Raw genomic sequence first — 25,578 nt, 5'->3', positions numbered from 1 at the left:
GACATCCGTTATCCGGAACAAATGCTGAGGACCTCTAGGATAGAGTAGTAGGATGTGCTCGACCGGTCGTGTACGATGAATAGCGTGGAGGAAACTTGAACAAGACGCCGACTTCTCGCTTGGGGAAAAAACTCACCAATGTATGACGACCATCCCATCAGGACAAGAGCATGGTGTAGCTTCATCACACGGAGAACAATGCAGAGAGCGCAACGATCCAATATATTCCAACGCAAACGGGCATACATCAGCTACAGAACCTGAACATAGACGGTATGAGATGTAGGGAACCACCGACCCTTCCGCGGCCACGAAAGTCCCAGAAGAGGGAAAGACGACGCGAAAATTGGGTGCTGAGACGTTCCCAGATTTGCTCGGGGCATGGCATGACACTCGAACGGCCGCGTGTGTTGTAAAGGCAGCCATGAGCAACATTGGGGAAAAGTAAGCCATGTCGCCGCACGAAGAAGAAAAGCGGAGCGCGAGGTTCGCGAAGTTTTGTACCCAGCACGATCGTGGGAATTGATGCCTGCTTTAGGGTGAGTCGCGCGCGTCTTGTGCCGACTCCAGCGGTTTGCGGACATCGTCTTCAGCGACGACGATGCTAATGGCAATTATGGTAGGTGATATAGAGCCTAGTTTGAAGTTTTTCTCTCTTGGAAATAATCTGAGATTATCTGCTATTTGTCTGTCGGCTCAATCGATACCGCCCATCCGCCACATTTGGCTACCTCGCGAGCTTCCTATCTCTTGACCTTGTCGGCACATGGCTCTCTAGTTCTCGCCATCTGCACTTACCTCTATTCAACGAGGTCTTGGGATACCCAAGCTAGCTTTTCATACATAAACTTGCTCGCCTACCTCTCTTTCATAGGAGCTACTAAACGCATAAGCAATACCCTGCTCTGACGTGCCATGTCCGCCCCACACCCTACGTTCTACCTCTGCATCGATTGCGGCGGAACCAAGACTGCTGCCGCCCTCGCCAACCCCAGTGGGGAAATCGTCGCTCGAGCTCTAGGTGGACCGTCCAATTTCGCCTATGTTGGCCTCGACGCTTTTCTCATCGCCATCTCCACCGCCGTCAACACCGCACTCTCCCACGCCCTCCCCCATCTTTCAACTACAACGACGACGACCTCTTCTGCACCATCCGGAGGCCTGATAGGTGCGGGTACTTATACCATCGCCGCAGCATGGCTCGGCGTCTCAGGAGTCGACTCCCCCGCCAGTATCGCCCAACTCACGCCAGCCATCTCAAAGCTCCTGAACATCCCTGCCGGCCCTCGTCTCGCTATAACGAATGACGTTCAACTACTCGCGGCACCGCTAGCCACCCTTCCCGATGTCCATAGTGCCGTCGCAGTCATCGGCGGCACTGGCAGCATCATCGTCAGCTTTCGCGAATCCTCCAAGCTCACCGCCGTCGATCTGTCAGAGTCCCAGTCTGGTAGTGGAGAGCCCTTACAAGAAATAGCTCGCGTCGGAGGATGGGGTTGGATCCTCGGTGATGCAGGTGGAGGGTTCGACGTCGGACGTACCGCGATCCAATACCTCTTGAAAGAGCGAGACGAACAATCCGCCGGTCTACACCCCATCCCTTCCACCCCCGGACCTCTTCTCTCGAGCGTATTGCAGCGGTTCAAGATCAACGATCTGCTGGAGATATTGGGAGCGGTGCATGTTGCGGACCCCGTGTCTGTTGCGCCGGATGGCGGAGAGGCAGAGTACGATTATACGGCCTATCCGAGAGAGAAGAGGTTATCCGCCCTCTCGCCGCTTGTGTTCAAAGCGGCGTACGAGGACGGAGATCCGTTGGCGATGGAGATATTGAAGGATTGTGCGGGGAAGTTGGCCGCTCAGATCGACACGGTGTTGAGTCGTCCGGATGCTACTGAACCAGAGGTACGTTTTCTGCCTCCCACATCATCTCCCCGACCGCTGCTCTATTTCTCTGTTACTCGAAACTCATCATCTATCATATTTTTGATTGATTCAAACAGGCTCGTCGCGTGCCCGCGTCCACATCCGTCGTCAGTTTCGGAGGATCCTTGGTCTCGCTGGAGTCTTACCGCACACTAGTCCTCGACCAGCTGAAGGAAGTGGGCCACGTGTTCAGACACGTCGAGGTCGTCAACGATCCATCCTCTGCTGGTGTGAAAGGTCTCGTTGCGACATGGGAGAAAGCGTGAGGGGAAAAAGTCGGGTGTGCAATGTACTGTGCTTTATCTGTTGTAATCTTCATAGAGTACGTTATTGGGGGATTGATTGGGTACATGAAAGGAAAATGCTTGGGCTTCCTGATTTGGAAGCTGGTGAGGGCGTTTCAAGAGGGCTTGACTGATTCCGTCGGTCACGCGGATATTGAGCAGGGATGTCCTCTTGGAAGAAGGACAGTGTTATTGACCAAACGGTCACCAAGGTGAAATAACGGATTACAGACAAACAAGAAACAGAAAGTGAGCGGTGCTGCGATATATGGTCATGAGAGGGCACGGAATTATTTCAAGACGGAGCTTTCAAACACAGACCCGTAAACCAGAGAAAAGCCGGTAACATAAACGTAGAAGGAAAGCATGGAGGAGGAAAGATGTCCATAGGGCAACGAGCCTGAAAGATAGGAAAAGATGAACAAGACATCGAGTTTAATCCACATCCATTCTCCCCTCACCGCCCCGACCACCACGCCTTCCGCCGCCCCCTCGCCTGCCCCGACCACCGCGGCCACGACCCCGTATGGGCTGCTGAATGTACTCTTTCGGATCTGCGCCTGGTGGGGCGACAAGGACGTGTGCACGAGCACGAGCGTCTGCATCCGTTAAGATGTCGTCCGAACGCATTTTCCTGTACGTCCAATCAAAGGTCAGAAGACCGTTTATATAAGGAAGGAGAGTGAGAATGACTTACGATCCGCCAGAACTCTCGCCCTGCATCAACACATCAACATCCTCCAAGCCAACACCCAGCCTCCCGCTCAGACTCGCATTCACACCACCAACGACCTTCACCACCAACGTTCGACCGTCCGCGACCTGGCCATCAAAAGTCGTTACAGCCTCCTTTGCGTCCTTCTCGTTCTTGTACGTCAGTCGGACGGTGACCCCTCCTTGCGTGTTCCTGACGGCGGAGTTGGTGATCGCACCACAGCGCTTGAAGATAGCCTGGTGCAGCACGATGGAAGAGCCGCCACACAAATCAGAACAAGAAAACGGTCAACATCCCACATTCAAAGAATTATACAACCCAAGAAAATGACAACGTACCTCAACGTCAGCTGCAGACGTCCCCGCTACCAACCCAGAAACATCGACGACGTTCCCCCTGTTACTCGCTCCTTTGATCTGCAACGGTCCCCCCGCCGGCTTCGCCCCCGTAGCATCCCTGAGTGCCCTATCCGCTAATCCAAAATTCAACTTCGGCGGGCTCACAGTCGTCGGTTGACCAAGCCTAGCGACGAGCGACTTCGAATTGGTGTTGTTGTTGTTCTGGTTCGAGGATGTGCCGGGGTACAAGTCGTGCTGCCATGTCGAGTTGACGTCGCCTTTGGGTGGACGGTTCTGTTATGTTATGTTTATGGGTATCGACGAAGAGTCAGATATGAAGATAAAGTTGAGGGGGGACATTTTTTTTCTCATGTTAGGTATGATCCTGTTGCAGTGAGGTCGACTTTGGAGGTGAACGCACGTAGGGAACCGACGGGTTTCGTTTGACGCGAGAACGGACTGGGCCGCCGGAGGAAGAGGCTGGAGAGTCGAGGTTCATACGTTCGAGTAAAGAAGCCATATTTTGCGGTGTTATGGGGCAAGTCTGAGGGTCTGAGGAGAGGTAAAGGGAGAGAGTGAGGCTGCGGTGCTGATGGATGGTGGTGGTCTGTGCTTGACCTCGGGCGCGACGCGAAAGGAGTGTCGTCACGGTTCCCGCTTCCGTCACACAAAAAGCATCGAGTCACGGTGGCGGTGGCGCGAGTGGCTCACGATAATGTCGTCGAGGACAAAAAGTCATCGCAAGACAGGAGGTTTATAATTGTACAAAATTATAGTTCGGTGCATAAGCTAACAAGAAAGATGGTCGGATTGTCTTTGAATTAATACAAGTATCTAAACCCTCTCCTCCTCTCCACAACCTCCTCGACAGATATCCCCTCAAGCCTTGCAGCATCTTCGAGCTTCTCCCGGTTCTCCTCTTTGAGCATTTCCATGGACGAGCTTTCGAGTCGATTATTATCCTGAATTGTCATCTGTCTGACCGCTACAAACCAGACAACAGTATCAACACGATATCGAGATGGCCATGTGGAGAGGAAACAGCACGCACCGAGACATAAGAGACAACTCAAAACAATCGCGGAAATCCCGATGTACATCGAGTTATGATACTCGGGTCCCCACTTTATCGGCCATACGAAGGATCCTATCCTATCGCCACCAACACACACCACTCGAAATCAAAGAATTGCACGTTTCAGAGTGGACTGTCATCACTCACAGGGTACCGATATTACCAAACCCACTAACGGGACCGATGGCTGCTGCTCTCTTGGCGGGTGGTCTCGGCACTGCATTAGCCACCCAGACGAGCGATAGCGAGAGGCCTGGATAGACGTGAGCAGACTGCGTTATATCCCTTCTAAGATGATCTGAGACGAATGCTGACCAGCATATCCCGTGGCCAATAGAAACTGATATAGCGCTGATCAGTCTTCACAGAAATTTGGATCGCCACGACATCAAGCGGTCGTACCATAGCGACGTAACGCGCTCCTGTGACCATCGTTGACACTCCGATGATATATCCAATGATCATGCCAAACCAAGGGATCACGATATGGAAGTATCGTTCTCCTGTTTTGTCTATGATTGCGAAAAGTCAGTATTGGAAACATAGCATTAGTTAAGAAAACGTACCTGCGTGCCAGGAGTTGAGGAATGTGACAATGGTGCCCAGGATCCATGGTGGCCTACGCAGGGCCGTCTCGTCAACAAACAGCACCAAATGCCATAATTCGGACGCCGAGAAGCTCACGCGACCAGCAGCAGGCTGATGGTGGTATCGAACCCAAGTGTCGCCGTCAATCTGAGTCAACAAAGAAAAACACGGGAATACGCATGAGCTTCGAGCATACTCAGTTAAACAACGTAAGACCCGTACTGACGTTGGAAAGAAGTTGACGAAACTCGAGCCTAGTAGCTGAGAGCAAGTAGCAAGAGCCAATAACAAGACCTTTGGGTCCATAATCGCCTGAACGAACCCGTTCAATACCCTATCAATTGAGCGCCGTACCCACGATGTCAGTGACCACGATCCAGCTTGATTTTACGGGAAATCTCAAGACTTTCGACGTACGACTCTGTGGTGACATCGCGGTCGACTTCTCCTCCCGCATCCTCAGACATGCGCACCTGGGCCAGTCGACGTTCGGGTGCACTTAGCCATCTCGTATTATGAGGCTACAAGAGTGTGATGAGTTGATTTGGATGGTTTTCGGCAGCTGAAATCTAATTGGCGCACATAGTCGGGAAGGAGGTACCTGTGGGGTCAGGAATAAGCCGATAGCTGGACTGCAAACATATGTGACGAACTCGCATTGCAAGGAAGCCAATGGTTATCGTGATGGACCCCTGTGGAACAAGAACATGCGGGTGAGCAAAGGCATCAACCACATCGGTAACTGACAGACCTCGATGTAATACAACCTGTACAAGCTATAAGCATCCACTGCAGCGTATCGAAGAATAGAAGCACCTCACCATCTCCAACCCGCGATACCTCTTGCGCCATTCAGACCGGAGAGAATACCAGCAGCCATCAACTGTGAGACCATTGACTATCAGGATCAGGGGAGGCTCAAGAGCAAAAAATAGGCCCCTGCCCTTGCTCACCGAGCCGAAAGCATTAGAAAATAACAACCCTCCATAGAGCAGCGCCGATCGGAAAGCTAGCTCCTGCAGAAAATGCCAGACTGTCAACCGACAAATAACGTGTTGATGATGGTTGTTTCCCCACATACCTTGCGAGTGTACCATCTCGACAACATGTAGAATGCGCCGGGATAAAACACCGACTATGGCGGCACGAAAAGTTCAGGTATTGGAGTATTGGTTGAAGATGATGTAAACCAACCTCTGGGACGCCAAGAAACAGACGACATAGGAGGATACCGGCGAAGTTGTGCGTAACCTGATCGACATATGTAGATTTAGGCTCTGAGGAGGAGGAGAAGGACACTTACGCCAGTCAGAGTGCTTATCATGCCCCACACTATCACGGAGGTGCCAATATAAATAGAGGGCCTTGTGAATACACGCCGTCAACACGGAACGTTGAAGATATTATGGATATCTTACCGGCTGATACGATTGATGAACTGTGAATGGAACATCAAGTTTATGGGCGGAAAAGATGCACTTGAAAAAGACGAGGAACATACCATATTACTCGGTATCTGCATGGGGCAATAAAGCGCATATAAAATGGCCAGGACAATGTTATATTGTATGTCTATCGCAGGTATCATGCAAACCTCTCCTTTGAAAGTCTCTTGAAGCTTTACTCACCCGTCAAGTGGAGATCTTCTTGAAGGCCTTTTAGGCGAGCACTCGCTACATTTGTTCTCTAGCAGAGAGGGAAAAAGAATAATTCATCACGAGAGAGTTATCGACAGGAGTTGTACGTACATCGATATAGTTCATGATAAAGATGAGAATGATAGTCGGCAGAAGGCGCATGTCCATCTTTCGGACCAGAGACCTCTCTGCTGCGGGTCGTACGTCGGCTCTCAACAGGATCCCATCATCTTCGCTGTCGTCATTCGGCGACGCGGATGATCCTCGCTCTGAAGAATTCTTGATACCAACGGTGATACCGAGCTGTGACTTCTCTATTTCGGTGCCACCCATGGTTGCTCACCCGTGTTGCTATAGGCCGCCGGAGGAGAAAAGGAAGAGGAGCAGACTGCGACGAAGGTACTTAACGCTCAACTGTGACAGTGCAGAGTCTCATATATATAGCTGACCGAGCTACGTGGCTCTGAGACTGCATTCATGCCATCCTTCAGTTTGCCTTGACTCAAGGTGAACTGAGTCTGCGCAAAGCTATATGGAGAGACGCTACTTCCGTGCGGAAGAACATGGTGACTTGCTAGTCGCCCAAATGACGAACCCGTCCAGGCTCATCCATCCGACATGTTCTCATGTCGACGATAAGACCCCGTCAAACTGATGAATGAGCAAGTTCTTTCCCTTGCTAATCACCGTTCGCCTGCGACTTGAGAGGAAGAGGTCTATGAATTGGTGGGATATGTAGATGACTCGGGTGCGATAGTGTGTGGGCGTACCTTTCACGAGCTCGAGCAATAAGTTGAAGATATTCTCGTTATCAAAACCCAAGCACTTGCTTGCATATTGTTTGCAGAGCATGTTTCACGCTGTCACGAAGAGTGGAGTTCGAGGTGGCTTGTGCATGAAGGACACTGCTCGCCCTGGCGCCAAGTGGAATGGAAAATGCGTACGAACGCGCGATCACATGGAGTTTCACAAGCCAGGTAAGTGCAGTCTCAGTACTAGTTCTGCAGATGACAGGATATAAATAACAATAGAGTGCCAAGCCCTATATCGGGAAGAAATTTCTACTCATAACAAGATGTGGATTGAACGAATGTCAACGATCCAAGTCACGGTGCTGTCAGGAACAAGTCAGGAAGGAAGGAAGATTTGATACTCCGAAAAGGCGGAGTTTATATATCACCCCACCTATAAAGCGCGATGTGCAGCTCTGTGTCCCCCCACCACCACGCCATCACCCTCAACGCAATCTCAAGTTTGCTCAAGCTCCAACATCCAGCGCTGTCACAATGGCCCGAACAAACAGTCGCAACCGCGTACGAACCAGGAAATCCTCTCATCGTACTCACCAGTCCTCTAAACTCGCGTCTAGCAGTGTCTTACAGGCTCCATCACCGGCTCCAAGGACCAAGCCGTCACCCAATAGTGATTCTCTCCCTCAATCTTTGGCTTCCCGCATCGGGGCTATTGCTAGCAAGAAGCAACTCCAGCAACTGTACCGTCGGCGGCCTAAACAGTCTTATCAGCATGCTGCTGTCCGAGCGAAGAGGACCCAATGGGCCAACATCGCTCGTCAGACGGCGGCCATTGTCCTCGGTGATGGGAAGTACGTAGAGACGAGGCGTTGTCCCGTTCCTACTTTGAGCCTATCACCGAGTTCAAATGCTGACCTTGATATACCATCACAGTCTGAGACGACCTCGACCTGGCATCTTGTCCACGACATCTCCCGCGAGATCAGAGCATCTAGCCAGGGGACCCTCGTTTACCCAGTTGCTTCGCTTGATGATTGGGCTACATCACTCCCAGCTCGAGCTTCCACCGCCAGAGTAGAGTTCACCAAGCGATCGCCGCTCACCGTGGCCCGTCGTCGATACATTCATCGACCGACCGCCCCCGTCGGCGTCTTGTCCTCGACATCGCCCCGCCGTCCAGGCGGTTCTTACCTTAGTGGCGCCTCTGAACCTGACTCCATCATTTGTCGTTCCTCCTCCCTCATCGCAGCGCTCACCTCCGAGCCCGCCAAACCATTCTATGCCTCTTTCAAGCACCACATCAGGCAGCACCCTTCCGACTTCTTTTACCTCTCGACCCTCGCCTACACACCATCAGTCATTGGCTTCCGCCGTGATGACGAAGATCGTTTTATCTTCAATGATCCAGACTTCAGCCCCGAGATGGATGCCATTCCCGCCGACCCGACCACAAGGTCTCTCGAACTACCGCCCGCCGTCAACGGACAGAATCGCAAGGCTATGGGAGAGTACGTCGCCCCGTACCTCATGAATGTCGTCTCTGCCGTTCCCGTCAATGTCCATGCATGCCGTTCTGTCACTCGCTCCACCACTCAGTCCAATGCCACCCATACCTCTTCCGAGACATCGGATTTAGGACAGGACCTTCGAGTCAAGGTCCGTCAGATCATGAAGGATCGCATGGGGCGCATTCTTCGCCTGTTCGAGCTTCAAGGCAACCGCACCGTCGTCCTTGGTACCTTTGGTGTCAACGACGGCTTTGATGTCGAAGATTGTGCCCGTGCTTGGGCAGAACTTTTGGTCTGCCACGGAGAAGAAGAAGTTGGAAATGGAAGATTCAGAGACGTTTTTGAGGAAGTTGTCTTGACAGTCCCGGGGAGGCTATATGGGGCCTTCAAAAAGGCATGGGAGATGAGGGTGTTTGAGGATGATTTCGTCAGGGATTTGCCGCCGGATGCCGACGACGAAGACGACGCGGATATGGAGGAGGTTCTGATCTGATTTATTACTTATCATTCGTTGATTTTTGCTTTTGTTCCCTTTGTCCTCTTTGTTCTTCGTATCTCTCGGTCACTTTGCCTGTATACTCATTTGGATCCGGTTTCGTCTCGTCTTCAACACGATGGGCCCCATGCTACATATACCATTCCGCTTCTACGCCGTGTATAAGTAGTCGAGTGTTTGTATCGTTATCCTCTTTATCCGTACATTGTGTAAGCCTCCAATTGTCGAAATGCCTCGAATTACTCCGTCCCAATGGCTGAGCATCAACCTTGCGGTATATGCTTCAGATAGCTTCGGCCTATGATATTGTAGAAGTCCTCTTCATCCAGGAATTACTTGCAACTCAAGCACCAACGATGCTCGATCCTGTAAATCGAAGGTGAGCCTCAATACCACGATGAAACTCCTCAACGATGTCCTGCAAATCGCACAATGGAGTTCAGCCTGTGAGATTCTCTTTGAGTACGCCATAAAATCGTAAAACACAACACACCTTCGCCGGCTTAATATCATTGACGAGCCCCACCCCCGATCCCGCCCACACGATTGACGCATCCTTCTCTCCCCTCTTCTCTGCCTCCTGGAACTTCCGTCTCAGATGTTCGAACTTCTGTTCATCTTCAGACCCTGGCGCTAATACTCTCAAATCCTCCAAACTGCCTACGCCACCAAGCTCTTTCAACTCTCTGATCGCCGGGATAGTCAAAGCTCGACCGTCGATACCCTCGGGCCATGTTGTTCTCCCCTGCAGCCAATCGAAGTTGAAAGACCGTTCCGTCGCTGATCCAATTTGGTCTCCTCGTCCGGCTGCCAGTATAGCATCCTTATAAGCAGGAGGGTAGATCGATTCGGGCGTGGCCAGGAATCGTGTGCCTACGACTGCACCGGCGGCACCGAGTGTCAGACAGGCTGCGATTTGAGAAGACGTGGTTAAGCCGCCTGTGGCTAGGAGAGGGACGAGAATGAGCTGGTCGTGTGTGAGGGCCGATATGACAGAGACGAGGAGGGTAAGAAGGGGCGGGGCAGTGGAGAAACCGTGGCCACCTGCTTCGATGCCTATATAATCGTGATGAGCGACTCGTCTGCGAATTGTACTAGTGGTGGTGGCAACAACAAGGAAAGAGAGTACCTTGTACCGCTAAAACATCCACACGCCACTGCTCAACGGCCACACGCGCCTGCTCCACCGAGCCTACCTGCACGAATATCAAGGTCCTATTATTCTTTTCATCGTTGTTTCCTACCGCACGATCATGCTCTCGAACAACATCTATCCATCGTTTAAGGTCATTTCCAAAGGAAAACCAGATCGCACGGACGTGCGCGTCGAGTGCAGCTTGGAGGAACTCGTTCATGAGTTTATGTGGTGATGCAGGATCTGGAGCTGGAGACTGGGCGTCGAGGATCCAGCCTAGAAAGCCGGCGCCAATGGGGAGAAGCCCATCCATTTTTGAGAATGCGTTCTTTGCGATGGATAGTTGTTCTTTCCAGTGGGAGATATCCTGGCCAGGTACTACGTGGTGCACGGGCAAGTATCGTTAATAAACCGTACAGTCTCTCGGGAGTGAATGTGTACGTACCTGGCGCCATGAATCCGAATCCGCCGGCGAGGGAGACTTCACTGGCGAGAAGACCACCAGCCGCGAAGGCCATAGGGGCGGAGATTACGGGCGTTCGTATGCCTGTAAATCCAAGTGAGCAATCAATGATTGAGCAGCCTTATAGACGTACGTACGTACGTACCGAGAAGACGTGTCAAAGGGGTCGTCAAGCTCATGTTTGATTGGAGCGGCAGTCCTTGACCGGGCTTGAGAGTAGAGTGGGGCTTCAAGTAAACCGGGAGATGTACAATTCAGGAGTCGATATCCAGCTCGACCTGATTGTGGGGATGAGTTTATAGTCTACCAGGGCAGGGCGCCAACATACTACCTTGATGCAGTCTGCCAAGCACCGACGCAAATCGCACAGGGGCTACATCAGATATATAATCGATGGTGTAGTCCCTAAAGGCATAGTCACTGTGGATAAGTTTGGGAAATTGAAACTGTTTGGGCCAGCGAACGGGTCAGGGGATCGACATCTAGTAGACCGAGATTGGACATAGAGGATGTTCGGGTTTGACGCAGAGAAATAAGTATGGCCTCAGGGACAGTGTCCTCAGGGTTCTTACCGAAAGGAACTAAGGGTCAAGACGCCGTTGCAAGAGGAGGTTCACCGGCCAGGCGCTACTAAGCGGCATCTTGATTTGGCGACGGTGGAGGACGGTACTCTTGTGAATCTCGGGCTTCGTGTCCATCAGATCGAACTCGTATTCATAGGCACTGTGTTGTCTTTTGGAGAGTACATATAGTACAAAAACGTACAGGAAGATGGAAAGGTTTAAGAAGTGACTTGCCATGAGCGTCGAAGGGAGGTGGATGATGGACGATCTTCGACTAAGTAGTACTGAAAGCCGCTAGGAGTGCGCAGGAAAACAAGCGCAGATGGTACGTCGGTCTTCGCTTGGTGGATGTTTCGATCTCGACAAACGTTCTTCGTCGTCATCGACAGCGACCAGCGTAAACGCTCTATTAACCGCACCGAACATCAAAGTTACGGAGAAAGGAGGCGGAGATAAGCGGAAGCCTAATCGTTGAAGTAATCACAACGGGTTTACAACGGGCCGTCCACCTTCGTCCGCCAGCACGCAGACTGCACCATGAACAATCCAAACGTCGATGCCGTTCTTCATGATCACACTCGCTTCGTTGCCTTCATTCACAGTTATTCCGCATGTTCCACGCATGTCGGCCATTACGGCCGCTGATAACCTGAGAGTGGGTGACCTGTATGTGGAAGATTGGGTCACTAAGTAATGGACCTGCTGCTATTGGGACTATCCTCATGACCGCTTCGTCCCATCGGGTGACGAAATTATAACAGAATCGACCGTAATTGGCTGCCAGGTGGTCCGTGGTCACTGGTGACTCTAAATGTTCTCCCCGAGAACAAGCCCGAGCCCGACAAGGTCGTCTCACCTGGTTTCGTCCGGTACCCGGTTACTTCTACCCCGCACTTTAGACCTCCTTCGCCGTCATCTCCTATCTGGTCTCTAGCTTGAACTTTGGTCTCTTGTTCTGTACCACACCCTCTACGTCTATCTGTAACCGCAACCTCACAGGAGACCACCAATCCTATACTCACACTCGCAGGATCAGCTATTCTTTACGAGCACATTATTCAATATGACCATCTACACCTCACCGTATCCCCCCGTCCAAATCCCGTCCAAATCCATCTACTCTTACCTCCTCCCGAAGAATGAACCAAACTTCGAGCCCTCGCTCCCGGCTTTCATTGATGCTCCCACTGGACGCGTCGTGTCACGAGGAGAACTCAGAGAGACGACTCTTCAGATGGCATTTGGACTACGAGAGGTGCTCCCTGCTGGTAAGCAATGCGTCTCTGAACATGGCAACAGTGTGATGGATCGGCCGGCGTAGTTTGGCTGTCAAGTGGCGTTCTGCATATCAGGTACTAGCGTGGCGGGATTCCGAGTGATGGCAGGGCACACTAAGGCCTATCCTCACAGAGCTCCTCTTTTTCCTGAATGGCTCGGTATCATCCATTGCTGCCAACAGAAATATGCATGCAACAATTTAGTCCGTCTATGGGCCACACGCGTCCCATGCTACAACACCCTTTTTGGTCGCCATTCCTTTTTTATACCCTTCCCGGCCTAAATAACTAATGCCCCAATCTGAACAGACGTTCGCCTTCACCGCGGCCAAACGGCCCTCATCTTCACCCCAAACTCTCTAGCCTACCCATTAGCTCTCCTCTCCCTCATCGCCGCCGGAGGCCGGGCCACCCTCGCTAACAGCGCCTACACCGCACATGAGCTCCTCTTCCAATACAGAGACTCACATGCGCACCTTATCCTTGTCGCTCGGGATCTGGTACCGGTCGTATTAGAGATGTTCAAGTTAGCTGGGCTAGAAGCAGCGGAGGCGAAGAGGAGAATTATATTGTGCGAAGCGCCACCTGCTACGACCGCAACGTATTTAAATGCAAAAAAATGGGCAGCAGGTGTACAGAGCGTGGATGAGGTTGTTCCGGGGAAGGAGAATGGATGGGGCTGGACGTTGAGCGATCTCGTAGGCAAGGGTAAGTTGGAGGAAGAAGAGAAGTTTGACGGTGAAGACGCGCACGAGACTGCATTTTTGTGTTATTCATCTGGGACTACGGGAAAGCCGAAAGGTGTCGAGGTAGGGATTATTTCAATGACCTGATTAGTTATGCCGATGTTAACGCAATGCTGTCGGTTTATTCTGGTAGACAACACACAGAAACCTGAACGCCGTCATCTCAATGGTCGATGCTTCTTTCCCAGGCCTGCAGGCGAAGAAGGATGTCCTCTTGGCTGTATTGCCCTACTACCACATCTACGGTACGCCCTCCCTTCGCTTCCTAATTTTTCTATCGGATTCACACCGCTAACTCCCACATTCGCTCCCCGTCCCGCCTTGCATCCACAGGTGTCGTCAAACTCCTCCTCTACCCCCTCCACATCGGTGTCCCAGCCGTAATCATGGCCAAATTCGACCCAACACAGTACTGCGCCAACATCGAGCGCTACAAAGTCACCGCGAGCCTCATAGTACCCCCGATCCTCCTCGCTCTTGTCCACCATCCAGCGGTCGAGAAGTACAACATCTCGTCACTGAATTATCTCAGCTCTGGAGCTGCACCATTGGGCGGTGATCTCATGAAGGCCGCATTGGCGAAATTACGCAAGGTTGGGGCTAATGTCGATATCGCACAGGGTCAGTCTTCTTTGTTATTCCACTCGCACATCATTCACAACTGTGTGCTAAATACTGATTGATTTGTCCGCACAGGCTATGGTCTCACTGAGACCTCACCAGTAACACACTTGGTCCCTCGAACAGACACCATCCGAAAGATGGGCACCATCGGCCCCCTTCTGCCCAACCTCGAAGCGCGGATAGTGTCGGATTCTGATGCGAACAGCGGTGAAGGAATAGATGCGCCGAAGGGCGAGAGGGGAGAGCTATGGCTCAGAGGGCCGAATGTTATGAAAGTTCGTTTCTACTGTCCATGCTTTCTTACGCGGCGCCTTTGAACTGTTGTCTGATGGAGTGGCGTCTCATTCGAATATAGGGTTATCTCAACAACCCAGAAGCCACCGCCAATGCGATCACGAAGACGGGATGGTTCAAGACAGGTGACGTGGCTGTGGTTGACGAGGATGGGTACTACTCCATCGTAGACCGAATGAAGGAATTGATCAAGTACAAGGTGCTTATAGCCTATTTTACTCCTTTCTTTCTTGCTTCAACTGTTTTTCTGTTTGATTGACTTTTCTCGAACGCAGGGTTTCCAAGGTATGCGTATTTCTAGGACTTCGGTGACTAGATGGAACTAACTTGTATGGCGCCCGTGATCGTACACAGTACCACCTGCAGAACTCGAAAGCGTCCTTTTGCAACACCCCGACGTCGTCGACGCTGCTGTCATCGGCATAGAGGATAAGCAACAGGCCACTGAGTTGCCGCGGTACGCCTTTCTCTTTCTTATCCTTCTCGTAACTTGCTCATTCGCCTTCTCTCAACAGTGCCTACATCGTCCACAGATCCGGATCCTCGCTTTCCCCTGCCTCAAGAACAGAGTTTACTTCCTCACTCCAACGATGGATCGAAAGCCGAGTTGCGAGGCATAAATATCTGAGGGGCGGAGTGGTCGTCATTGATGCAGTGCCAAAGAGGTGCGTTTCAGACCTTCGTACTGTCCCTCATGCCATCGCCATTCAACGCTTCGTCGCCCCGTACTTGAGCTGACACTTGGTGATGTAGCGCGGCGGGTAAGATACTCAGAAGAGAACTTCGAGAACGGGCAAAGAAGGAGCTCGCGGAGGCTCCGGTCAGGGCGAAATTGTAGATATCACTCTCAAGTTTGCGGGTCTATCTGTAGATGAATGCCTTGGCGTGACGAGTCGAGTAGAAGAGATTTTTATGTGTGTCATTGCAACTTGTATGACTCGGATTCGTGGTCTGAGCACGAAGGAGATACTCACCACATTACAACATAATTTGCGGGATAAGATGCCTTTGGCCAGGCTGCTACTGCTTTTTATGCCGCTCGTTCTATTTAGGGTCCTCGGGAGTACACAGATAACACTTACCTCTTCCATCAACTTAACTGTTAGGCAGTTCCTGTCCGTAGCAAAGCATAGTAAAACACAGACGTCAATAGACAACAGCGAGCCGTCCATACCTCCGTACGCATACAGCGACATAGTCTGAGATAAACAAGACGTATCGAGAGTCAAATACTGCCTACATCAAAGCACCCACGTCAGAAAAGAGTGTTGCACATATACAAGTGGATGAAACATATCTCACTCCCTATAATACGATTCCAGTAGCCCTGTACCTGCACCCACCAAGGGTCATACCACTCCCTGACGGTGTCCTTCCCGGCATAAGTCACGTCTCCATCCCGTGCTCGACGAAATACATGAAATAAATCTTCCTCGGCATAGACCAGGGTGGCCAACGACGGAATGATACTGAACAGAAGCTTCGCATTCGCGAGACCGGCAGCCGAAAGATCGTCTATCTCGGACATTCTCACTATCTTGAACGGACAGGGGAAGGGAACCAAGCGCAGCTCCCAGGTCAGGATCTCCAACGACGGAGGAAGCGATGTATCTTTGAACATGTCGGGGTCCATGGTCTCTATAGGATCGTACTGGACTTGGGTGCGGATGGTGCCCGTACGCTGCACATGGGTGAGGTTCAGGTGGCGCAGAACGGGAGTGTGACGAAGGATCTTGTTCAGGATCCATGGCAGGGGGCTATCGTTGTTATTGAGAGATGGGCCATATAGTGAGAGGATGGTAAGGTTGGTGCCACAACGCAAAAACATGTCCTCGAACGAACGAAGTACGGCCGGGTTTTCCCTACTGAGAAAATCCCCTAGGCAGTTGTACCTGATAGAGAGACGTGTCAGGCTGGTCATGCATGATACCATCCTGATGTGTTCGAGAGGAGGATGAAGGGTGGCGGTCTCATATGTCCGAAGACGAGAAAGTGCGCCTACAGAGACATCAGGGATGTGCAGGTGCGGAAGAGTATCGACCATCACACCATATCGCCAGGTAGTGATTTCAGGGTGAGAGTCCAGGAAGCGAAAGAAAGAGGCACCAATCTCAACAGAACACGAGGTAAATTCGTTCAGGTGTGGGCTGATGGCAATGGAGCACTCTTCTATATCTTCGATTTCGCCGCAGTGAAGCGTTAGGCGCGAGAGGCGGGGCATGGCGAGGAGAAGCGTTTTAATATCGGCCACTGACATCGCTTGGTAGTCCTCGGTGATCTCAAGGGATCGCACGATGGAGCCGAGATGGGGTAAAGACATTATGGTTCTGTAGAAGGATTTGAAGGAGGTAGGTACATCGATTGGGACACTTGCGTCAAAGTTCGGCCCAAAGGTTCGATAACGATGGAACTCTTCGGCAGCAGCGTCATCGGAAACTCGGACATGACGATAAAGGAGTGGTTGCACGATATTTCGTAGAGAGGTTGAGGTGAGAGCCAGCGCAGCTAGGTCGGGCGCCGGAAGATTTTGGAAAATGCCAGTTAAGAGCTCGACGGGGATGTCCATAAAGAGTCCAAGTTCACACTACCCATAAAAGTTGAGAAAATAACAGTGTACTATGTGGCGCTTGAATGAGACGTACGAAGGGATTGCGCGCTATATCTGCACTAGAGATCGTTCGTGCGTTGAATCGTACTACGGCAATATTCCTACGAGTTCGGGAGCGTGAATGGCTTCCAAACGGCCTATAAACAAGATGTTGGTGATTTAGATATGCTTTCCACCTGAGACATGATGAGTTTGAATGCACGTCCTACCTTAGGGAAACGCGTCCGGTAGCATGCAGGTTGCATGCAGGAGCAGAGTTCGAAACAGACACCCCGGGCGCTGCCGAACTTACTTCCTTCCTTCATTTACGGGTGCGAAAAGGGTTGGCTGCCTATCGCATTTGTGATGCAGTTAGGGGTCGCAAGTATGGGGCGTCTTCAGTTCTGTAAACGAGCGCAAATAATTAATATAGACCTATTCTTCGACGGACTGACAACATTCCTTCGCAGTCCCTGTATTAACTACTGATGGCGACAGCGAGGAACGTGTAGCCTGCAAGCACTCTACCTTCCAATCATCCTGCGCTTCAAGTTTACTTGCTATAAGCCGTGGCCCGACTTATGACCCAACTTGCTTCAGTCCCTCTCATCTTTGTTTGATGGAATACAGAACGGGAAGTATGGAGCCCGAAAAAAAAGACAGTGATAATTATTCTATACTCTAATAATTTGACTTGATGACGCCCTATGCAATCCAACCAGTGGACCACAACGAACCAAAGAACGTAGACGGAAGCGAAACAGGAGAGCAGCGAGGCGAGGGCTCGTGTGTAAGTACAGGATGGGAGGGTGGGTGATACAACATAAGTATGAGGACTTGATCGATACGCCACTCATAAGTTAAGGCTACAACCAATACAGCAGGTTTTCGAGGAGGCGGGAACAATGAGGACGCGGAAATGAGGGGTCGCTTGGCGCGAAGCAAGACGAAAACAGCGTGGCAAACAGAAGGGAGGAGAGGAGGCCGTTTAGGTGTATTTCCATGTGACCTTGACGACACCGACGTCTTCGTTTGCGAATTTGTCGAAGAGGGAAGGGGACATGTCTACAGAGAGATCACAAGTCGACTATTAGCTCATGGTCATTATCAAACGACAAGTCGACGTACCGAGGTCACCGGAAGAGCACCCTGGGCATTCATCCTCAACAGTCGCGGTGGACGTCTTCCCGTTTGCGGTAATGCTGATTTTCTGAGACGACGATATCAGTATCAACGATTGACATTTGAGAACGAGACTGCTATATGCAGACACTAACCTTGCCGCAATGCGCCCCATTGTCATAATCCGCCGTTGCAAGTGCCACAATATGATCGGAATCAGAGTTGGTGTTGCCACACTGTTAGGAATCGTTAGCTCATAAGTTATTCGACAGAGGCAATGGATCTGAACGAACGGCGCCCAATCCTACGGCGAAGAAAGTACCGCGACCCGACTTGCTACGCGTCTCGAGGGGTGAAGCGGCGACCATCGAGCAAAGGGCAAGGACGAGGAGTGTGGCGGTGGAAGTAAAGCGAGCCATGGTTTCGATTTGAGTGAGTGTGGCTGGAGAATTGACAGTTGGTGTAATGGTGGTTATGAAGTAGTCACAGGGAAGGTCTAAAGGATCACAAGTGAACGTCTGTTTGTCAAGTGAAGGTTGATGGGCGAGCAAGCTCTAGTGCAGACTGAGGCAAGGCGGTAAAGCGTGAGGATCCGAAGAGATGAAGACAAGGGGACACGAGCGGCGAGCTTTATATACGCTAGGGCCTCGTGCATCAGTACATAATCGCTGCCCTCGAGCTGACAAGAATTTAAATGAAGCGCTTGACCTTGCGGACAAAAAATGAGCAACGTTGGAGCCGGGTGTGATGGGGGCCTTTTGTGGCGTAATAGAGAACAAATAAAAAGGGCACAAAAGCGCGGGGACCGACCACTGTCTTCGCCCAAGCATGCAAACGTTCTGGACCAAAAGACTGGATTTGGTTGACGGATGGATGGTAGGTGCCTCAACGGGATGTCCAATGCACAAAAAAGTTGAGGACAAGGACCCTCGAAAACTTGGACCGTCGGGACATAAGACGGCGGCACAAGCCGACGATGCACCGTGCCGACGCTGGTCCCGTTCGGCAGAGCGGAGGCGAGAGATGCTGAAAGACCGGAGATGCTTTGAGATGTTGAAAGGCCAGGAGCAGGAGGCGGACTGCCAGATCTGGAGATGGAAGCGAACAAGGACTCAATGGGGACGCAGCCACAGAGACACGACTCCATCGAGGGCCTCAAAGTGAAGAGAGCACGATCTGTGGACAGAAATAATTATGACGCCAGCTTGGCATCTAGAGCAGACCTTTTTTTGGGCGCCATCAACGGAGATAAAAGAAGGGCTTTAACCTCTAAAGTTTTATTCCTGTCACTGTAGTTTGGTGCCTGCATAGCTGGGGGTACGCTCGGGACTGTTTTTGTGTCTGAGCCAAGGAAAGACCTGGAAAGACTCGAGAGACACAGCTTGGAATATTCAGGTCAAAGCGTGCGGCGTCGTTTGATCAGGACATCGACGCACTGGCCCTGGTCGTCCATTGGCCATAGAAACATCGCTGCATTAGAGTAAGTACTAAATAGTCCTGAGAAAAGACCCAAGATGATTGTCCAGGCGTTGGAAAAAGGTACGGTTGAGGATGTACGAGGACAAGTAAGGAACCGGGGTAGGTCCGTCGAGGTCGAGAAAGAGTGTGGAGACGGAGGTAAATTATAGCAGAAATATGAAAAAAAAATACGCATTGGCCAGTCAGTGAGCATGTGGCGTCGTGGCTGCCTATACTTTGTGGCGACGTACGCCGAGACGGTCGAGCATCTTTTTCCGGTCCTCCTCCTCCCTCGTGAAACTGACAAGTGCACGGCGAACCGCTGGAAAGCATTCTGCAGCTGATTCTCTCATCATGCTGTTTGTCGGACCACGTCGGACGAATACAGCACTTCTGATTTGCAGTTCACTAAGCGTCCCGAGGCTCGACCAATTTGACTGGTCGATGTTCTTTGTTCCCAGCTCAACTTATCATAACTCGTGGATTTACTCGGACGGTATGCTATGACGCTATTCATCTGGATGTTCGTGTGCTGAGATGTATGTAGCGCCCGGCTCCATCGATTCGTATATCTGACCATGTATAAGCCCGTTTGAGTTTGCCTCGCTGGATATCCAATACTCTACAACTGAGCTCACTCTACGGCCCTCCTAAATCGAAGGTCTAAATATATATTTCAACGAACGACCAAATCCAACATGAGCTTGACCACATCTCTCACCCGTCTTCTGGGTACGTTCGACTGTGATCCTTGACTTAATCCTGTTCTGCCTCTCTTTCTGAAGCGGATGACTTCCTAGGCATCCGTACACCCATTGTTCTCGCTCCTATGGGAGGCGCAAGCGGTGGTCTTCTTGCGAGCCAAGTCTCGCTAGCCGGAGGCTTCGGTTTCATGGTCCCAGGTAAGTACTCACTCCCATCTACTTCAAGCTCCAACTCCTCCGATGGACGTCGTACTCGCGACTTACCTCTCTACACCTCACTTACGCAAACGATTCCAGTTCCAGGGCACAATATTGCACAATGGAAGGAACAACTCACCATCGCACGCAACGCCTTCTCCACCGCCAACGCCACCCACAAATCCATCTCCTCTCCCCAGATCCCACAAATCCTCCCCGTCGGCGCCGGATTCCTCGGCTGGTCAATGGACGCCCAATTAGCCTCCGCGTCCCAATCCCAACAGTCCCAAGGCACCAACCCATCCAACCCCTTCCTGCAAGCCGCTCTCGACTCGCGTGTTCGGGCCATCTGGCTCTCCTTTGGGAGCGACCTCAAGAAATGGATCGACGTCGTGAGGGCACACGACGAAGCCGCGGCTGAGAAACATGGTCAAGAGGGAAATCGGACGCTCATATTCGTGCAGGTGAATTCGGTGGAGGAGGCGGTCGTGGCGGTCAAAGAATGGGGTGTGGATGTCGTTTCTTTGCAAGGTGCGTAGCACTCCCCATCATGCTCGACGGCCTCAACTGTCCATACCCCTAACCGTAAATGTCATACGTACGTATACCCAGGTATCGAAGCAGGTGGCCATGGTTCCGCCACAGCCCCACCCCTTCAGTCCCTCCTAACCTCCACCCTCTCCGCCCTCTCTGCTCTCCCTTCTCCCTCCTCCAGCACACCCCTTCTCGCCGCAGGCGGCCTCACCCACGGTTCCCAAATCGCACCCCTCCTCACCCTCGGCGCATCCGGTGCAGTCCTCGGCACGCGTTTCCTCGCCTCTCCCGCGTCTTTGTATTCTCCGGCCAAGAAACGGGCTATCCTCGCCGCGAAGGGGACTGAGTCGGAGAGGTCGTTTGGGTTCGATTGGTTGCAGGGAAGGGTGGGGTGGCCGAAAGGAGTGGATGGGAGGGGGTTGAGGATCCCGGCGGTGGATGAGCTGAAGAAGTTTGAATCGAAAGGAGATGCATTGGCAGAAGGAGAGAAGGAGGAAATAAGGAAGAAGTTTCAAGAGGCTGAGAAGAGAGGGGATGAGGAGGGTCTGGTTGTTTGGGCGGGAACCGGAGTTGGGAAAGTCAACGAAGTGGTGGACGCGAAGGTGAGTGAATCCCGTTCGGATCTTATTGAATTTTAGTGCTGACGAGGATGTATGGCTGACGCTCTCAGGATATCGTGGAGGAGCTGCACAGAGACATCGTGGCGAGCCTTCGGGCAAGCGGGTCAGCTATTGTATCTGATGTGTGAGCTCGTACTTGTGTACTGTCCGTATGGTGTACATCTATCATCTCTAATCCTCTGAATGTCGATGAACTGGTTATTGTGAGTGACCTGCTGTACTAGTACGCCACAACTTCAACTTCGATGCTGTCTATCACCGTGTCCTCCAGATTTATGGTGAGTTGATCGATTCCTCGATGATAGTGCCAAGATGAAACCTATCTCTACTTTGTCCCTATCTTCAATACTTTCGCCAGGCAACCTTTTCTTTCAAACATTGCGCGTCCAGATAATCCAGCGGCCTGAGTATTAATCACTAAGTAATTCCCAACAGTATCCAATATCCTCTAAATGCTACAAAAGCACAACAAAAGCTATCGGATATGGTGTAACGGCTAACATTGCCGCCTCTCACGCGGCAGCTCGGGGTTCGATTCCCCGTATCCGAATTGTAGTCTGTGAATATCCTTTTTATGCGAACTGTTACCTACGTCTCGCCACGGCCAATCTTAGCATTCATCTATGCAGAGTTTATTTGGATGACCGTCTAACCAGAGTCTGCGTTCTGACTCGATCTGTCACCGTTCCTCAAATATCACAAAACTCTGACCAACCATTCAACTGCCGCGACTTTGATCATGTCCGCCTACGGTACCATCACCCTTCCCTCCCGTCCCAATACCCTCCTCCCCACCACATCCTGGCCCTGTAAATCCACCTCCCCCTTCAAACACCTCACAGTCCACCACCTCACCCTCTCCGCTGCCACTACTCTCTCCTCCCCATCGGCGACAGATTCAAACAGCGACACCCTTCTATCCTACACCCATCGCATCTTCGCACAAGTCCTCGAAGATGGACGAACATATCCTCAAGAACTGGCAGAGGGGCAGACTTGGGAGAGTTATACCCGCGAAGCATTCGAGGCATATTTTTGGGCTGCGGATGTGTTTGTTGCGATCGGGAGTGAGGGTGACGAGGGTGCCGGTGAGGGCGGGGAAGGAGTGGAGGTCGAGTTGGATGTTGAGAAGTTGAGGAAGGGACGGACATGGCAGGAATGCGTTGCTGGATGGTACTACGTCAAGCCGAATTATCCTGGGCGGGCTTCGCATGTACGTCCTTTGTATCTCTCGTCTGCATGTTTACATATCTTTATGGAGGTGCATCTTGGGCGTGAAGTTCTGACGTGGGATATCGTGGTTCCAGAATTGCAACGGTGGCTTCATCGTTCCACCTGTTCAACGGCAGAAAGGCTACGCCAAAATTCTCGCGAAATCGTACCTGCACTACGCTCCTAAACTAGGTTATCGGGCGAGCGTGTTCAACCTCGTATACGTGAACAACATGGGCAGCGTCAGGTGAGTCTCACCTCCCCCGCATACCATCTCCCTTACTCTTCGGTCGTCCACAGTTCATCCATGCATAATGCTGACATTTATCATACTACAGAACCTGGGATGCCCTAGGATTCACTCGTGCAGGCCTCATCCCCCGCGCAGGAAGACTACGTCGCGCGGACGGAAACGGCGAAGAATGGGTCGACGCGATCGTTTTCTACAAGAGCTTCGTAGCGGATGAGGAATGGGGCGCCGTCAACCGCGTTACTGCACCACAGTAAACCTCTAGGTGGAATGTTTGATCTGGACGGTGATAGTATCGGGCTCTGTAGAAGTAGGCGAGGATATAGGTGTGTCTAAGGCGAGATGGTCAGGAGTAAAAACTGTATCGTTTCGTGGTGAGTGCTCCTTGATATACGGTCCATGAGCCGTAGCGTTGACGGATGTTGATCTCCATTCTCAGTTGCAATATTATATCAGAGTCACTAGATTCTTACCACTCAACAAACATGGAACAAACTGTGTATCCAACATATCCACACAATTCAGGGAACTTGCAAAGTTAATCTGAGTCTCGTTTGAGTCTCGTTGCCGAGCGGAGATGTCGCCCTCGAAGCCCCTGTGGCACCGTCGCCACACTCGAGTGCTGCTCATCCGACGCTGTCGCTTCTTGAACTCTGAAGGGCCGATCTTTCACATTGTTTTACAGCAAGACCTTGCCCAAAATGTTTAGAATCCCGCTTCACCTATATAACAAGTAATGAATCCCTGGATATCCTGGATAGAGTGGCCCTATACGTGACTCGTATGATCATCTCCCTGAATCTCAGCTCAAATGATAATAATCACCTATCCGAGCTATCATCTAGACCTTTCCTACAGCCAGTTTTTTCTTCACACCCATTGACTCTATGGTACAGCCTTACTCGTCCTCCAGATGTGACTGATTACGGACCGCTACAGAACCACTACGCTATAAATAGTTTCTAAGTTCTGACTCGATATCTTACTGCTCACACAAGTTATATATATAGATCCAGTCACCGCGACCCAAATACGTCCTAACAGCCCTCTTCATCATGTCCTCTCGTTCTTCTCCCCTCCTCCCCACCACAATCTGGCCCTGTAAACCCGCCTCCTCCTTCAAACGTCTCACGGTGCACCACCTCACCCTCTCCACCGCCACCGCACTCTTGTCCTCCCCATCTTCCACAGACTCGAAAGGCGACACTCTCTTCTCATATACTCACCGTGTCTTCGCACATATCCTCGAAGACGGACGGACGCATTCTCAGGAACTCGCGCCGGGGGAGACTTGGGAAAATTATACACGTGAGACGTTCGAGGCGTATCTCTGGGCTGCGGATGTGTTTATTGCGATCGGGAGCGATGGAGGTGATGAAGAAATGAATGAGGGAGGGAAGGAAGAAGGAATTGAGATTGGATTGGATGTCGAGGAGGCGAGGAAAGGAAGGACGTGGGAGGACTGTCTTGCGGGATGGTATAATGTCAAGCCATATCATATTGGGCGAGCTTCGCATGTTGGTCCCACATCTCACTTTCACCCAACCCACCTGCATTATATATTCCTCGCTGCGGTGATCGGGCGAATGAGTTGATGGTTCATTTATACGTGAAAACCAGAATTGCAACGGCGGCTTTGTCGTCCCTCCAACCAAACGACAACAAGGCTACGCCAAAGTCCTCGGGAAATCGTACCTGCATTACGCTCCGAGACTGGGCTTCCGAGCGAGCGTGTTTAGCCACGTATACGCCAATAATCTAGGTAGCATTAGGTGCGTGTCATTCCACCCTCCGTCCGCACTCCCATGCCCTCACCCTGAATCGACGCACCACCTTGGTGTTTCTTGATCTCTCATCGTCTATTTATCAACCATGTGTGTTATACTTCTTGCGCTTCCAACAGGACCTGGGACTCCCTAGGCTTCACCCGTGTGGGCCGTGTCCCCCGCGCAGGTAGGCTCCGTCGTGCAGATGGAAAGGGCGAAGAATGGGTCGATGCTATTGTGTTTTACAAGAGCCTCGTGGCGGAGGAGGAATGGGATACTGTTGCTCCCGTTATTGTGTCGCAGTAGACGTTGACTTGGGATAGAATAAATGTGAGGGAACAAATGGAAGAATGTGCTTGTCTGTGTTGAGTTCCTTCCTACCATCTCATTATCCATGATATCGATGTGAGCCGTAAATTGACGGTTGACGTTCGCCCTGGGATGCTCTACACCCATTTCAACTTTGGCTTTCTCGACTCAATAGCCGAATATATAACCCATCCAATAGATTCCCTTCGGATTTGCGCATCCCAAACAACTCGTACGAGTTTGTCCGCCTATCACGACCCCGAACAAAGGGGGCTCTAAGCCCCTGTGGCACTGTCGCCACACTCAGCGGTTGCTCTCCCGGTCTAACGTCGCATCGACCCATCACTCCGATCTAACGCGCACTCGTGCTCAGCATATCTCAATTCCCATCAGACAG

General features: G+C 51.5%; 9 protein-coding genes and 1 non-coding gene across 10 annotated transcripts; 6 read left to right on the top strand and 4 right to left on the bottom strand.

The window, feature by feature from the left end:
- Nucleotides 1-760: 760 nt before the first annotated feature.
- Nucleotides 761-2,291, top strand: STEHIDRAFT_122973 (uncharacterized protein). The gene is made up of 2 exons (XM_007306121.1): nt 761-1,905; nt 2,004-2,291. Exons 1-2 carry the CDS (start codon nt 916-918, stop codon nt 2,190-2,192), a joined length of 1,179 nt encoding a protein of 392 aa, XP_007306183.1. The 5' UTR covers nt 761-915; the 3' UTR covers nt 2,193-2,291.
- A 354-nt stretch (nt 2,292-2,645) lies between these two features.
- Nucleotides 2,646-6,896, bottom strand: STEHIDRAFT_112554 (MFS general substrate transporter; the record flags this gene model as incomplete). The annotated part of the gene is made up of 23 exons (XM_007306120.1): nt 2,646-2,844; nt 2,908-3,161; nt 3,264-3,557; nt 3,685-3,844; nt 4,104-4,248; nt 4,315-4,415; nt 4,486-4,591; nt 4,654-4,678; nt 4,741-4,850; nt 4,905-5,073; nt 5,149-5,260; nt 5,344-5,447; nt 5,580-5,618; nt 5,678-5,693; nt 5,748-5,809; nt 5,880-5,942; nt 6,008-6,061; nt 6,121-6,177; nt 6,230-6,290; nt 6,345-6,364; nt 6,428-6,498; nt 6,555-6,612; nt 6,675-6,896. 23 exons carry the CDS (start codon nt 6,894-6,896, stop codon nt 2,646-2,648), a joined length of 2,502 nt encoding a protein of 833 aa, XP_007306182.1.
- A 917-nt stretch (nt 6,897-7,813) lies between these two features.
- STEHIDRAFT_100058 (inosine monophosphate dehydrogenase) lies at nt 7,814-11,879 on the bottom strand. The gene is made up of 7 exons (XM_007306119.1): nt 11,490-11,879; nt 11,249-11,399; nt 11,063-11,195; nt 10,900-11,001; nt 10,449-10,832; nt 9,813-10,375; nt 7,814-9,737 (listed from the first exon to the last, which is right to left on the bottom strand). Exons 3-7 carry the CDS (start codon nt 11,094-11,096, stop codon nt 9,663-9,665), a joined length of 1,158 nt encoding a protein of 385 aa, XP_007306181.1. The 5' UTR covers nt 11,097-11,195; nt 11,249-11,399; nt 11,490-11,879; the 3' UTR covers nt 7,814-9,662.
- A 664-nt stretch (nt 11,880-12,543) lies between these two features.
- STEHIDRAFT_60397 (AMP binding protein) lies at nt 12,544-15,259 on the top strand (the record flags this gene model as incomplete). Its single annotated transcript, XM_007305688.1, has 10 exons — nt 12,544-12,748; nt 13,067-13,566; nt 13,637-13,748; nt 13,837-14,124; nt 14,200-14,402; nt 14,483-14,620; nt 14,697-14,706; nt 14,776-14,878; nt 14,937-15,086; nt 15,175-15,259. 10 exons carry the CDS (start codon nt 12,544-12,546, stop codon nt 15,257-15,259), a joined length of 1,794 nt encoding a protein of 597 aa, XP_007305750.1.
- Nucleotides 15,260-15,516: 257 nt separating this feature from the next.
- STEHIDRAFT_158765 (uncharacterized protein) lies at nt 15,517-16,987 on the bottom strand (the record flags this gene model as incomplete). Its single annotated transcript, XM_007306118.1, has 3 exons — nt 15,517-15,534; nt 15,610-15,657; nt 15,755-16,987. 3 exons carry the CDS (start codon nt 16,985-16,987, stop codon nt 15,517-15,519), a joined length of 1,299 nt encoding a protein of 432 aa, XP_007306180.1.
- A 1,009-nt stretch (nt 16,988-17,996) lies between these two features.
- On the bottom strand, nt 17,997-18,498 carry STEHIDRAFT_60998 (riboflavin-aldehyde forming enzyme; the record flags this gene model as incomplete). Its single annotated transcript, XM_007305729.1, has 4 exons — nt 17,997-18,073; nt 18,137-18,218; nt 18,286-18,366; nt 18,424-18,498. The coding sequence occupies 4 exons, from the start codon at nt 18,496-18,498 to the stop codon at nt 17,997-17,999; spliced, it is 315 nt and encodes a 104-aa protein (XP_007305791.1).
- Nucleotides 18,499-20,387: 1,889 nt separating this feature from the next.
- Nucleotides 20,388-21,850, top strand: STEHIDRAFT_148287 (NPD-domain-containing protein). Its single transcript, XM_007306117.1, has 4 exons — nt 20,388-20,490; nt 20,590-21,021; nt 21,103-21,626; nt 21,695-21,850. Exons 1-4 carry the CDS (start codon nt 20,418-20,420, stop codon nt 21,770-21,772), a joined length of 1,107 nt encoding a protein of 368 aa, XP_007306179.1. The 5' UTR covers nt 20,388-20,417; the 3' UTR covers nt 21,773-21,850.
- A 272-nt stretch (nt 21,851-22,122) lies between these two features.
- Nucleotides 22,123-22,194, top strand: STEHIDRAFT_t193. Its single transcript has one exon. It is a non-coding gene; the product is annotated as a tRNA-Glu (tRNA).
- A 189-nt stretch (nt 22,195-22,383) lies between these two features.
- Nucleotides 22,384-23,363, top strand: STEHIDRAFT_60300 (uncharacterized protein; the record flags this gene model as incomplete). The annotated part of the gene is made up of 3 exons (XM_007305681.1): nt 22,384-22,857; nt 22,952-23,103; nt 23,195-23,363. 3 exons carry the CDS (start codon nt 22,384-22,386, stop codon nt 23,361-23,363), a joined length of 795 nt encoding a protein of 264 aa, XP_007305743.1.
- Nucleotides 23,364-24,161: 798 nt separating this feature from the next.
- Nucleotides 24,162-25,178, top strand: STEHIDRAFT_140513 (uncharacterized protein; the record flags this gene model as incomplete). Its single annotated transcript, XM_007306116.1, has 3 exons — nt 24,162-24,623; nt 24,727-24,878; nt 25,010-25,178. 3 exons carry the CDS (start codon nt 24,162-24,164, stop codon nt 25,176-25,178), a joined length of 783 nt encoding a protein of 260 aa, XP_007306178.1.
- Between the last annotated feature and the right edge of the window lie 400 nt (nt 25,179-25,578).

This window comes from Stereum hirsutum (assembly GCF_000264905.1).
Source record: "Stereum hirsutum FP-91666 SS1 unplaced genomic scaffold STEHIscaffold_10, whole genome shotgun sequence".
Taxonomy (NCBI): Eukaryota; Fungi; Basidiomycota; class Agaricomycetes; order Russulales; family Stereaceae; genus Stereum; species Stereum hirsutum.
This window is presented reverse-complemented; position numbering and strand designations above follow the sequence as displayed.